This window comes from Serinus canaria, chromosome Z, assembly GCF_022539315.1.
Source record: "Serinus canaria isolate serCan28SL12 chromosome Z, serCan2020, whole genome shotgun sequence".
NCBI lineage: Eukaryota > Metazoa > Chordata > Aves > Passeriformes > Fringillidae > Serinus > Serinus canaria.
Window position 1 is genome coordinate 54308765 of NC_066343.1, and position 14739 is coordinate 54323503.

The window sequence follows — 14739 nt, forward strand, 5'->3', positions numbered from 1 at the left end:
AGAGGTCCCAGTTCAACTCAGTGGTAGCCCTGTTGTACTTGGAAAATCCAACAGCCAAAATACAAATTTCCTTCTCTTTAAAAAAAGAAAACCTAACCACCACCACTCCCCAAAAAGAAGAAAAAAACCCCAAATAAATATCCCAACCAAAACTCAACCAACCAACCAAAAAAAAAAAAAAACCAAAAAACCAAAACAACAACAAATAAACCAACCAAAATCCCCAACCAAATTCCACCCTCTATCAAATACCCTTGAAAATCAATATTTTATAAGAGCTGGCAGTAGTGGACCCCACTCTGCAAAAAACAAAACAAAACAAAACAAAAACCAAAACAACAACAACAAACCACAAAACAACAAAACAACCACTACCTGTGAAGAGCAGACAGATTTATAGTTATGTAAGACATGCCTGCAGGACTGGCAGAAACAGCATGTATCACCTCTGTGATTTTTTAAAAAATTTTTCTTTAAAATACTTTTGATCCTTAGAGTATTCCTGGCCATTGAAATTCTGTCTATCCATCTTTCAGCCTGAGGCAGGCCCTGCTCCTATGCTCTTTTCTAAACTCCACAGTAAGTAAAGACAGAATGATCTTTCACCATAAAACTGTAGATTTGTGGGTCTAATCTGTTGGTCCAACACTCTGTTTGCTTGCACAGGGCAAAGCCCCTCCATGCTGACAGGTATGAGCCATTCCTTTCCCAGGCTGGAGTGGACTGTTCCTTTCAGCCACAGCCCAGGAGAGAAACCAGAGGCCACAAAGGGGGCAGTGCACTGGACAGCCTCATCCTACACATGCTCCTGGTGTCAGCAGCTACTTCGTGTTGCTTCTGGTGTGAATTCAGAGACAATGATCCCTGCTTCAATTGATATACAACAGCTAGGCAGGAATAAAGATTTATTACTTATATAAAGCCAAATTGTTTTCTCTGCTATCACATGGGAATAAACCCAGAGCAAGGCAGAGTATGTGCATTGGACCAAAGATCTAATGGGAACTTGCTGGGCCTACTCATCTGCCCCGTTCCACCATAAAGTCATTTATGTTTACTTACCATTTCTATAACAGGCTTACCCAGATGGGTAGACACAACTTTGCTGGTGGTACAACCTTCCTGTCTCCTGGAGCATGCACCATGGGGAGGCTGTGCTAGGCTGGAGCTGCCGTTTCTCTCTGAGATGTGGAAGGCCAACTCTCTGCCAACACTTCCCGTGCAGGACTCCACATTCAGCTTCAGCTGCTGTCCAAAGGCATTTCCTCAACATTTTCCTCTCTAACGTGCTGACTAGCTAAAACTTCAAAGATTCCTGCTGGACTAGAGAGTTTTTGCTCATTTCTGATGATACTGCTGACAAAAGCCCCTGACTGATCTTCTCCAGTAAGAAATAACCTCTCATTTGAAATATGCCCCTTTTACTACCTGTTAGCAGATCAGACTCATGCAATATGCATGTTTGCAGCTTTTAGATGCCTTTGCATCACATGCATTACTGCTCTATCCCCCAGTTTCTCCTCCTCCTGCCTTCATAGCTGTGCACTGCCCAAGGGTACCCAGGGAGAGGTCTTCGCTGCTCCTCTCCAGTTGCCTACAAACACTCCCAGATTTATCATACTCAAATGTTGCCTCTGTGTACTGCTGGTCCCTGTTCCCTGTTCCCATGGCTGCTGAAGACTCCTACTGATCCCATGTGCAGGCCCTGTAGTCCAGCTGCCCAACATGAAGCTGCATGGGCTGCCTGCCCTTCTGCAAGGACTCAGCTACACCACAGAACTGCCCCTGAGCAGACCACGCTGCCTGTGCTAAGCACACCCTGACTTGACTTTGGGAGCAAGGCAGGAACATTCCTGAACTCAGCCCAAGGTTCAAGGTGTATTTTCCTCTCACTCTGCAAATCCAGTTGGTTAAATGTGCAACCTCCAGTATCTTAAAAATCCAGCACGACTGCCAGAGCGTGTTCCACCGAAGAGACTTATTTCTCTCTTGAAATGGCTGGTTCAGGAAGGTGTTAAGACAAATACTGGCATCAAAAGGAAGCAAAACACACTCCAGGGGCACAAAAAGAAAATTTAACTATGGGAGATCCACCTATAGTCATGACTTGAGGGAAAACTGCATGTTGTGCTGGAAGGTATTCTGAAATGCCTTCTGTTTGGAGAGACCACGACAGGATTTAACCACCACTAGTTTCTGAAGTGCTATCCTGTGTCATGGTGCAGACTCAGGTGTACACTTACTGTTAAAACTCAAATGTTTGAGAAGGCAGAATGTGTTTCCTGTGCCATGTATATTTGCACACGGAGTATTAAGGCTTTCTTGCAATCTATCCCTTGCCCCCCCCAAACTTGTTTTAGATTACCATATCTTCAGGTGTTCTAATTCTGCACTTTTCTTTACGGCCCACTTTTTTCTGTTCTGTTTGCCTGAAAAAATGTGATTTATAAGACACTGTGCAAACAATGCTGAACAGCATATGCTGTATATTTCAGAACACACAAACCCTAAATACAGGGACTGACTATTCTAAAGGAAAATTTATCTCCGGATGTAATACACTAAAATGTCCTAGATTACATATAAAGACTGTTAAATTCAAAGATTTAATCTTGTGGGATTACTTAGTAAGGATATACATGGAAAGAGGCAATAGATTTTTTCTTACAGAATTGTGTACCTAGTCAAGCTCTGATGTGATGTCTTCTGGCTTTCAGTCATGCCTTTTATCTCTTATTTTTTCCAAATATGGCTATGAAGCAAGCACACAGAGAGAACAAGAGAACTGTCTGAGGTGAATGGTGCCTAACAAAATTTAGCTTGTCACCACCCTAGCTCCTGGACTACACATCCCTGAAAGTCACAGTACAACTCAATACCACAACACAGAATTTACCACTATTTGCAAAGAGAAGGAACTTGAGCACATCTTCATTATTTCACAGACTGGAAAGCACTTAGCTTTATTTCACCAGGACAACCCAAAACTCAGAGCCAAGTTATTTCCTAAACTGTGCTTAATCAAGGTCCCTCAGTAAGACGCAAGTCAATTTTTGAAGGGGCATTTTACTCTGAACAAAATGGTTAAGTGGGCCAATTTCTACATATGTTAATTTCAAAATACGCACCCTGATGTCAATGGAGCATCTTTTAAGAGCTCACTCTCATTCACTGGTCTTATCTGTACCTGGAAAAAGAACAGGTGAAGTCCCTTTCCAAACAATCTATACTATACCTCCCATATCAAACAAATTAGAATTAGGAATTCTTTTACCCTGGTAGCAGAAGACTTTTTTCCCTACCAAATCCCTTGGACATCCTCTTCCCCTTCAGATATGCATTTCTTAGGGCTTGATGTGTTCTAGAACACAACTACTGTAACTGTCTTCTTACTCTGCAGTCCTCTCAGCTCCTCCTGATGCTCCCAAATTTCCCCTTTTGAACTATAACCTTTAGCATTGCTTCCTGTCCATGGTGGTTGGAACTTTAAGGTCCCTTCCAGCCCAAACCATTCTGCGATTCCTACACTGAGTTCATTCAAATGCACCCTTGGCAGGTGCATTGAATGAACTCAGTGTAGGAATCGCAGAATGATTGATCTGGTCATTTCTAATTAACTACTATATTACAGATACAGTCAATGGATAGAAAAACTGTTGCTAGCTCAAGGCAGGCAATGGGACATACATCCATATACCCTCTAGTATCTTCCTGTCCTGCGATCTTTTCCCTCTGGTCTGCCCTCTCAGTTTTGATCCAAATCAAGCTGGATGTCGCTGTGAAGTCTTGCAGGCTATCAAACACTACAATAAGGGGCCTAAGGGGGTTCAGCAAACTGAGAGTTCAGTGCTGAAGAAGGGAGCTCACATTCCCCTTCAGACCATGGAAGCATTACTATCCCAGGCAAGGTGAAAAAGATGACAGGCCATGCCAGATATAACAGTGATAACCCATCTCTCCCAGCTTCCCCCTTAACACAAACTCCACACACCACCCCCCCTTTCCTCTGGCCCGCAGCACTCTGGGGGCTCACTGAGCAGGCAGGATGCTGTGCCTCTCCTGACAGAGACAACTATGCTGTTCACAGTCATGCATAGCACAGCTGGCAGAGGCACGAGACAGTCAACCCCTCAACTCTTGTCATTTGCCTTCCCTCAGCTGCTGCATCCTGCTCTTCTCTCCTCAACCCAGCACCCCGTCAGCACACCGCATTTTCAAGACCACCTGCCTTCTGTTGGGCTGCAGCAAACTGGAAAAGAGGGGGGTGAACTGCAACTTCCCTTCACCTGTATGTTTCAGAGAGAAAAGCAGCAAAAGTGATGCTGTAACACTGCTGCACTTAGTGCTGTACGGAGGAAAAATGAAGAGAAAACAATGCAATAATAAAATGTGAACAATGCAATAATAAAATGTGAATAAAATTCCCAACTGCTGGGCAGCTCTGTCAAGTTAGGAGCAGTGGAAAAGTTAAGAGGTATGTACTTTAATATATACTGCTCCCATAATAGTGCTCCCAACAGTGGAGCAGAGGATCCAGACATGTCCTGAGATGAGATACTCAGCCATGTACACCTCCTCTGTCCCCAGACCAGAGTGCACCTCCTCATGCAAAACCCTCCACCAGCACGTCTTTTTTTTGAGCTGACCCCAAAAAACACCAAAACTGCCAGCCTCTGAGTACAGCAGAGATGTGCCTTACATTACTGCAGTGAAAGCAGTTCAAGAAAAAATGCCAACACAACAATTTCATGCTGAATTTTTATTTCAATTTTATGCAACTGCATAAGTATAAATAACTGTGTTCAATATATAACAATTATGACATCCATAAGGAGTTTCTCAGAGAAAATAAGACTGCAAACACTTTATTGCACAGACCCTAACGATTTTTTTTTAACTTTTAAATTTTTTTGTAAGCTGAGAAATCTACTGCAGGAAGTCTACGAAAGAACACATCAGATTTATAATCACATTAAGACTGACCAAGAAGAACACAGGCAGGAGGACCTCTAACAGCTCACTTATAAGGTAAACACCAACAAACAGTTACTACATAAACACAAGCTTATGCACTGTTACACTTCCAAAATGCAAAGAACTTATTTGTCAGTGATAATACAAAATATTCATAAAGGTATACTGTAAACAAAAGCTAGATGGGTTTTAAAAGAAACAAGAGGATAGCTGAAAAATGCAGAGACTGTAAACTAGGAAGTATCTCCCAGACAGAAATGTTATTTTGAAGTGCATTAGCATTCATTTGTATTAAGCACAGATGAACTGTAAATGTCAAGACCATTTTATTTTTAAGACTTCTCAAAAATGATTATCCACTGCTTACTAGCTCCTTTCTGAATGCATCAAAGGCAGTATTAATGTTCTAGTGCCACATGTAAAATCAGGAGTTGTTTGTGATACTGGATTTTCCTTAAAGGTTTGCTGTAATCCAACTCAACAAATCAGTGTAGTAAAATTTTCAGCAGAGGGAAATGAATTCTGCACACTGTCTGTTGTCACTCAAGTCTCCAAGTCAAGATTACACTGTGCTTTTACAAAAAATTTTCTAGCTTTTGAGACAGAAAGACAAACCATAAGCACTGGTCAAAAATGTAGGGGCCTAGCTCTACTGTGGCTAGAGAAAACAGAAATAAGCAAAACAACCATTCTATTGATCCCCAATTATTAAAACCCATGCGCCTGCAAGGGTATTTCGTAGTGCTTCTGTACATGTTTCAAATTTTACCTTTCATCCCTTCAAAACAAGCTAAATGCTCCACACAAAAATGATCAAAGCACACATTCCACTGTATACAAAATTTAAATAAGGCTTAGCAAAAGTAAAAAGACAGTAACATTCTAGCACCAAATAGCTCCAACAAGTTCCTTTGTTAAAAAATGCTTCTTTTATAATTACAGTATTGAAGTTTTTTTGCATACAAATAAAAAGATTATGTTATGAAATGTATGGAGCTACTCAATGCATTTCAAAATGAATATGAAACCGAGGATTACTTGCTAAAAACAGCAAGTTAGGTCTACAACATAAGGCCCCAGCTATGTATGAAAATGTGTCAGATAGCCTAAACTTTTCTGAGCATATGATACCAAAGTGTATTTTTCCTTTTTACCTTACTTGTCATAAAATAGAATACAGCTACCAGCTGTATGACACTAATTAAACAGACCTATATGCCATAATACTTATCCTCTAAATGTATTAAGAACAGGGATGAACATACTAGTACTACCAGTCATGTGCTTATACTTGAGCCTCACACTGTAAGGGCCTGAATTTAAAAAAGCTCAAGGAACTCGAGAGGATTGCAGCAAAAAACTAAGCACATGGCCTGTGCTTCTGAATTTCAGCCTTGTCTGAGGTGAAAGTCACACGATACAATCCCAACAGACAAGACAAGAACCATCATTTCACCAGAGAACACAACTCTTGCTGGGATGCCCTGATAATGAAGTGGTCTTCTCATTGTTTTAAGGACATCTGCTCTACTCAGACTTTGTGCAGGAGGGAGATGCAGTTACTTCTTTTGTTAGATCTGGTGAAGCAGTCAGCCAAGTACAGTACTATCAAAATCAGATTATTAAAAATACAAGTAAAAACTCACAATAGGTCACTGTATTATTCTGTACTAGTATTTTTAGCCTCTATCTAGGATTTTTAGTTAGTAAAAATGTGGCCTGTTGATTTTATTCCCAGTCAGACCAATGCTTGTGCATGTCCATGCCAGCTCTGAATTTTAGTAATTTGGTTTCATATTCGAGTATGGCAAATACTGGCAAAGCAACTATCTTAAAAAGGGAAAGAGTAAACAACGCAACCAGCAGCAAGGTATATATGCTACATTCAAACCCCAAACACATTGCTAAGTATTTACAGAAGAAGTATTTTCAACAGCTCTAGGCTGTAAAGTATTTTTGTACAAATACTATGTGGTAACAGTTTTACCGGTTACAATTGGAAAGGCATTTTGAAAAAAAGTCCTCTCTTTACATATCCCCTTGTATTGTTTCTTCAGTGACATGAAAGCTTTGCCGCACAAAGACACGACACAGTGCTGGTTTAAAGGCAGTACAACATATTGAAATTGTTTCAGCTAGTGTTGAATAAACACTTGCCAGGTCTTAAGAGTTAGCACGTTTTTTTGTGAGCACTGCTCCGTGAAACTTCCTTTCCTCGACGCTGCCGAGCTGAGTCTTTGTCATCTGAAAGTGCGTTAGGGCGGTCAGGTGTGGCTGCTGACCTAGGTAAATCTTTACCTACATTCTGTTTCCTTGAAGCAGACTGCTGAGTCAGAATAGTATCTTTTCCCTTTACATCCACAGTGTTAACGAAAAGAGGCTTTTCTTGATTTCCCGGTTTCCCCCCAAGGTTTGAAGCAGGGTGGTGGGCTTCTGCTACAATAGTGGCACTGAGCAAGGCCATCAGTGAAACACTCTTAGTCATTTCTGCCTTACTGCTCCCTGTGGAAGAGGTGCTTTTCTTACTTAGTTCCTTGCAAGTTGCAGGAAGCTCTGATGAGCCTGGTTTAACCTTTGCTGAAGATGCTTCACTTTTGGCTGAAGCAGATGAAACAGATACTTCCTGCCTACATTCAGAGAAACTGGATGAACACGTCAGTGGCTTTCCCAGTGTTGCAGCCACACGACAAGAACTTTGCCCACTGGCAGCCGGCAGATGTTTTATTGCAGTCTGCTTGTTTGCATCCTCTGGCTGTTTCTGATTAACTTGTCCCTTCCCTTTTATATCTTGGGAGATTTTGCTACTTGTGGTTGCCTTTTCTGCTCCTTTCCCTCTGACATCACAGGCTGTGAGACAAAGGGTAGGCTCCACTTTGCCACTGTCAAGCTGAATGTAAAGTGCGTCAGTGCATATTTTTCCTTCAGGTCTTTTGTCTGCAGCGATCATCTCATTACTAGGACTCCTCTCTGCCTCTCTGTTCAGTGAGAGACAGTCTTTCACAGTGGAAAACTTTGGAGCAGTGGTTTGTTTTTCACTGAAACGAAGTTGCTTTTGATCAGCAGATTCCCCCAAGCCTGCTGCTTCTTGCTTCTGCATCTGCTTAGAACTCTCTGGGCCTGCTGGTAGTGGGCCCACAGCAGAGGATTTGGGTTTGGTGTCAGGGGCTGTGCTGCTCATTTGGAGGGTGGTGACTGAGCCATGGTCCAAACCTACAGGCCTTTCAGCCTGCACATGTTCAATGTTCATTCTTCTTGAAGAGCCTGGAGCAGGAGGAGGGTGATCTAGGACACTTTTACTGGCATGCTTTCCATCCTTCCGGGAGCTGGCAGACAACTGAGTAACAACTTCTTTTTCTTTTAGGGTTGGAGCACATGGTTTTTGTGACAGTATCTGTTTATCCAAGGACTTAGACTTGGAGGAACTTGTATCAGAGGCTGGCCTGGGTTTATTACTGCTGCTTTCCACACAGGTGGCAGCAGGCTTTGAGTGTTCTTGAATGCCTCCATGAACTTCTATAGTGCTGTGTCTGCTTACTGCCTCTTTCACAGCAGGGGAGCCTGAAGTGTTAAGTTGCTGCCGAGGAACTTGGCTGGACTGCTCTCTCTCACTAGCATGAAGCCTTGTATCAGTGAGTGATTTCTGATCTTTCTTTCCCATATCTTTAGCACTGTCCTTCTGCACAGAAGAAACTGGTGCAGACTTCTCAGTTTTATGATCACAATCTCTTGAGGGTTGCACAGGCCATTTGGATGGAAAAGCGTCACTTTTTGTCTCTGTGACAACTTTCTTAGACTCAGCTTTCTGCTTGGTTATTTCCCTTTCCACAAAACTTTTAGAAACACTGCTGTCATCTTTACCTAACTGTTTCAGTGATTCTCTGCCATCCTTAGGTTGTGTCTTGGGGCCAGCTGACTGTGTTTTTCCTTGCATCTCAGGAGGAATGGCAAAATCAGCACAATTTTTTTCATTGCTCTTGGAACAGGTTGTTATCAGGACATCTGAGACAGAAACCTTCAGAGATGACTCTCTGATCACTTCCACCTTTGCAGGGATGGGTTCACAACCTCTCTGGGATACTGGCTGTTTGACAGGCAACTCTTTCTGTATTTGCTTCTCTTTTCCTACAGCTTTTTCAGGAGTGCTTTGGCCAGCAGCAGGTTTGGAATATGTTTGAGTAGATTTAAAACTCTGGCTTTGAGCAATACAAGACTTTACCTCCATTGAATGGTCTTTTTGTTTTGAAGGGGAGGTATCTTTCTTCTGAACAGCTTCAACAACAGAAATACTGCCTTTAGTGGCCGGACTAGAAACCTTTTTCTCTGTCACTGCTTCTGTAGCCACAGAGATGAGTGGTGGATTTGGACAACTCTTGCCAACTTGTAGAACCTGAGGCTCTGCTATGCTGACTTTGCCAGATTTTGGGTAGCTTAACAACTGCTCTTTCTGAGAGACCATTTCTGCCTTTCCACTACTGCCTTGTGGCACTGTGGGTTTAGGAGATCCCCCATCACTGCTGGTGCTCAGTCCTTCTGGCAGCACACACAAAGGCAGTTCAGTCTTCAAAGCCTGTGGCCCAGAAAGTAATGCAATGTCCAGCGTACCTTCTATTGGCTTCAGACAGGAAACAGACCTCCCATCAAGTTTATATTCTGAAGGACTTTTTCTGACAGGAGCTTCAGAAGAAATAAGGGCTGATTTTTCCACACTCATGTCTGCTCGGCCACTCAAGGTCTTGAGAGGAACAAAAGAAACTGAGTTCATCTGAGGAGCATGCGCGCTGCCAATAAATGCTCTACCATCTGCAACTGCAGTGGAGTCCTGCTGTATGTTTACAGGTCTGCCTGCACTAAGTTGAAGGCATTCATGAACATTAGATGTCATCTTAGGTTTTAGTCCTGGACACACACTCTCATCTTTTTCTTCAATAGACATTTTCTTTCTGAGATAATCAATATTTGCAAGTTTACCATCTAATCTTTCAAATTTGACAAATTCTTTTGTTGGTACAATTTTATCTGTGTTTTCTCCCTTTCCATTAAGTATCTTGTCAGAGTACTGAGGTAGCACATCTTGGAGGGTACATGAAGGGGAAATTCTTTTCGAGTCATAAGAAATATGACTGAGTTCATTAGGGGGAAGCCCATGACACAACATCTGTCCATCTAAAGCAATTCCATCATTTGATCTCAAGTTTGCATTCTTTTGAAGGGTGTCTTTGAGTATGCCACCAGCTGACTGGGTCTCCACAGTAAAAATTTTCGTTTCAAGCTGGTTTGATCTTTCTAATACCCTCTGGAATGCTTTTTTGTCTCTTTCTTCCAGTCTTAAGGTACTGGGATTTTCTGGTTCACTGCTAGGTTCATGTATAGCAGCATTTGCTTTTTCAGCAAAATCTTGCTTTTTCATAACTACCTTGACCTTCAGCTTCTCTCTGTCTAGCTCATCAATGGATTCTTGTCTACCTAATTTTCGGGAGATGGGTCGTTTCAAGCAGCCCTGCTCTGCAGGCCTGACTCGTGTGAGTGATGGCACATCACAAACATTCTCCTCCAAGCTCTGAAGAGTTACTTCTCTTTGAGACAATTCTCTATTCACTTCTTCCTGGGTCACTTCCAGACTGTGTTTTCGTGAACATAAGTGTTTTTTATCACTGCCATAAGAGGGTGCAAGTTTCTCTTCAGACTGGACTCTCTTCAACAGTGGAGATCTTGGTGGCTCTGCACTCTTTGGCCTGACAATATGCCTCACAATAGTTGGAGGTGAGTGCATTTTGCTAGGAAAAGTCTGAGCTATTTTTGTATTTCCAATCGAATGTCCCAGCAACGGCGATGGAGATCGCTGAGGAGATGTTGGCTGGGGTGTCGGAGAAGGTGTCCGTGCCAGAGGAGAAAGGGGAATGCTGCCAGCTGATTTGCGCCTTCCTGATCTGTATCTTTGCCCACCAAGCTTAGGACCCAAGCCATGAAGAGTGCTGGGTCTTATGTGCCCTGAACCAGCTGGAGAATTGGGAGCACTGGAACTAGGGGAGCTACTCTGGGAAGAGTTAGTACCTACAAAAAGAACAAAAAACCAAGCAAACAAATATAAGATTAGCAAGACTTTTTCTATCTTGTCTAAATGTTCAGTGAGAAGTAGAAAAAAAGCCCTATGCTGTCTCCTGCTACAGTATTCCAAAATCTGCAAGGTTTTAAGTGGAAAAGGTTTTAGGCTGCAAAACCTAGATAATTCCAATTACATATGCTGTTTCTCCCTTTCTCTCTCTTCCATCATCCCCTTTAAGTTATCTCTTGCTTTTACTTAAATAGAATAACTAATGCTTTTTGACACTTCAAAGCAATGATCAAGGCTTTCCAGATAATTCACCTTTGCCAAGGGATTGTACAATAGCAGTCAACTCCAGTGCACACTACAATTGAGACAGAAGTTAAAGAGGAAAAAAGGGGCAGGCCTTTAGGAGTCAGAGAGATGTATATTTTAGCACTCAGCTAATCTTTTCAGCAATAAATCTGCATTCGTGAGTGCCATCCTAGTTCTATTATGTAGCAACTTTTATCTCAGTTTCACTCTTTTATCATGTAGCCTCTCTTAGGCAAAATTCTCTCTTTTGCATCAAATTGGGAGTTTTTATTATTCAACTTTCAGCTACTGGACTGAGCTTTAAACTAGGGCAAATTTAAGAGACAATTGCTTTTTAGGTGCTTCTGTATCATAAAAACACCTTTTGTTTTGCATTAGGAATCTGTTTCCCTTTTCCAGACAGAAAACAGTTTTTCTGTGATTATGCTTGTCAGAGCTGACTGCTCTTAGGAGAGTATATCAGATCTGTGAGGGCTCAAAAAATGTGCAGTACTCTTTCAGACCTTTTCCTCTGCTCTCCACTGCTTCACACCCACCTGATGGAAAATCAGGAGTAGAACGGTAGCTTGGGGTAGGAGATCTAGGAGATAAGCTGTGGGTTGGAGACCCAGGCAAGCTCTCCCCTGAAGAAAGTGATCGGTTCAGGCAGGAAAAGCTTCTGCTTGTATGAAGAAGAGGTGAGGGTTGCTTTGCCAGCTTTTTAAAGAGAGATCTTCTCCTTGTGTGAGAAAAACACAGCATTAATCATAAGTTATGGTGCACAGAAGATACTATTACCACAGGAAAAATTCTTGCAAGTTGAAACTGTGAGAATAGTGAATCTATCTTTACATGAAAGCAAACCATACTGCAGACTAGGAAGTTTAGAAAACATCCTGATTCACTAACAGGTAGGACAGACACTGTAACTAATTTTATTCATACTAAAATTTACTATATTTCAGAAGAACATCTATGTCCTTATGAGCATAAATCTTTATTTTCTAAATTTAGCAACCTATCAAAACTGAAGAAATATCTATAAGGTACTAGCAATATATTTATAAAATACACATGAATGTATCATATTAAAAACACTGATAAGCACTAGCAATAAGAAGTTTAATTAAACAATTGCAAAATTATGTAGTTAAGACAAATTAAGATGCAACCTCAGTTATTCACTATTTTTAGAGGTTATTTTAGCTGATCTAGTTTAGGCAAAACAAGATTTGGAAGGCCACAATCTCAGAGAGAAGGTAGAAATATAGAATATGAGAAAAAACTGTATTCACTTCATATTTTAAATTTATTGTTATGTACAGACACACACACAAAGAAATGCCTTCACTGTGAAAGCAAAGGACTGCTCACCTCTCTAAACTCTCCTTCTTCTTGGTCTTCTTACTGCGCCTAACCATTCGGCTCCTGTAGCTGTTCCGCCTGGCAGGTCCTGTCTTGATGGAAGTGTTTTCAAAAGGAGTTGTCATTACTGAGACTTTGTTGCCACTCTGCCAAAATGAAAGAAGATGCCTTAAGTGTGAGTAATACGAGCAACACAAGACAACCTTGCCTTATATCAAATCTACACCATGAATGCAAATGCAATGAGAATCAACTCCAGAATAAGAGGTGTTTCTGCAGGGAACCCAATGCAGACATTGCAATGCATAGTTAGTAAATGAGGGTTGGGAAGTCCTCAAAGTCTGCCATATTTCCCAACTTCTTCCATTCAAGCTCCAAGACAAGGAGTAATTCCAATAATTGCAGCTAGACAGGAGGGCACCAAGGATTAACCAAGACTGAAAACTTCAAGATAGAAGCTTCTACAGGAAAACCTGCTTTTCCCACAAAGAACAGCTGTGACTGCACAGTGGTCCACTCCCATCTCAAGATACCAACTGTTACAATGATGAAACAGAGGAGAAAATTGAAATCTTCATCGGCAATCCCAAACCACATTTTTATCTTGTTCAAAAGGATTAACAAGTATATGATTAACCTAAGCTTTTCAGCACTGATTGCACAAAGAGATGACTAAAAAAAAAAAAGAAAAAAAAGTATTTCCTGCTGTCGTGGGGTGACAGCCTTTATCCCAATATCGTGCCTTATGTCTGGCATGTGTGCCTTTCTTCCCCCCACCCCCCCGGCCATCTTGCAGCGGCGGGGTGGTGGGGGGGGGGGGTGGTGAGGGTGACCGGGCACCTTGGCTTTTGCTTTTGCTGGCTGGCTGCTGCTGCTTAGCTTGCTGGCTGCTGCTGCTTTTGCTTGCTTGCTTTTTGTGCTTTTTTTTTCTTCCCTCTTTCTTACCCTCCCCTGAAGATACCGTACCGGCTCTGGACCTGACCTGGGACGTCCAGGACCCCCTGGAGTCTGCAAGAGACACTCAGCACCCTCCACAACACTGCCTGGTTTTTTTCCTTTTCTTGTGTTGGGGAGTGTTCCTTTGTTACTTGTTATTAAATAGGTTTTATTTTCCACTTTGCTCCTCCGAGGAATTCCTTCCCAAACCCGGTATTGGGGGAGGGGTGGTTGGAGGTTTGTTTTTAGGGGACTCCCTTTCGGAGATTTCCCCTAATTTGTCCTAAACCAGGACACCTGCTAATTTTATGTTTTAAAAATCTCCTGCTCAGCACTTTATACCCCTACAGTGAATTTTCTTTTGAAGAAATTGCAACAGCCCAAATTAATTTATGATACAGCCTAACAAACTAAGTTATGGATAAACAATGATCTCTTGTTTTGCATTTCAGTAGTGAGCAGGGTTGTCATGTTTCTTTTTCTGTATCTGACATAGACAATGAGAGCATAGCTGATTGCCTTAAGTCACAGAACTTTCTCTTACATATTTCTTCAGAATTGGAAAACTTGGAAGTTCCTCCTGGTTTCAGAGAAATAAAATAAAGACTGAAGAAAAAGTGTATTTTTCATCTTTCTTTAGCTTCTTCTATTTTCCCATCACCTCACTGCTTTTCAGTGCTTTTTTTGGACTTCTTTTGAAACTGACTTCTCATTTTGAGCTCTGCACATAACACCATAAATTGTTAATAATATGGGAAGGAAATATACAGCTGTCCAAAGTAATTCTGACATCCAGCATTAGCTTACATTGGAAAGATTACATGATAAATGAGATATGATGAGCTACAGTGAAAAGAAAAGGTTTTTTTTTTCTTTTTGTTTGGTGGTTTATTTGTTTCCATGGAAAAACTATGCCTTTCCAATAGGACAGACTTCAGAAAACTCCACAAGAGAAAAATGTGACAGATTATTCATGGAAGTCCAGCTGCAAGGCGAGAATTTCATTAAATGAAGAAGGTCTGTCAGACATGCCCGGGAATACATGAGACAAAAACCTTTTGGGCCCTAATATGAAAGGCAACCTCTTGTATAGCAGGCAAGGAAATATTTAATATTCTTTGTGCTTA

At 41.6% G+C, this 14739-nt stretch overlaps 1 protein-coding gene across 5 annotated transcripts in view; it reads right to left on the reverse strand.

The window, feature by feature from the left end:
• Nucleotides 1–4746: 4746 nt before the first annotated feature.
• The window catches only part of MAST4 (microtubule associated serine/threonine kinase family member 4), a 279028-nt gene continuing 269035 nt past the window's right edge, over nt 4747–14739 (reverse strand). For all 5 annotated transcript variants that reach the window (XM_030236869.2, XM_050986530.1, XM_050986531.1 and 2 more), the window contains 3 exons: nt 12686–12822; nt 11869–12050; nt 4747–11025 (listed from right to left, as the gene is read on the reverse strand). In XM_030236869.2, the coding sequence (XP_030092729.2) occupies nt 7145–11025; nt 11869–12050; nt 12686–12822 (4200 nt within the window). In that variant the 3' untranslated portion in view covers nt 4747–7144. The remainder of the gene's footprint in view (nt 11026–11868; nt 12051–12685; nt 12823–14739) is intronic.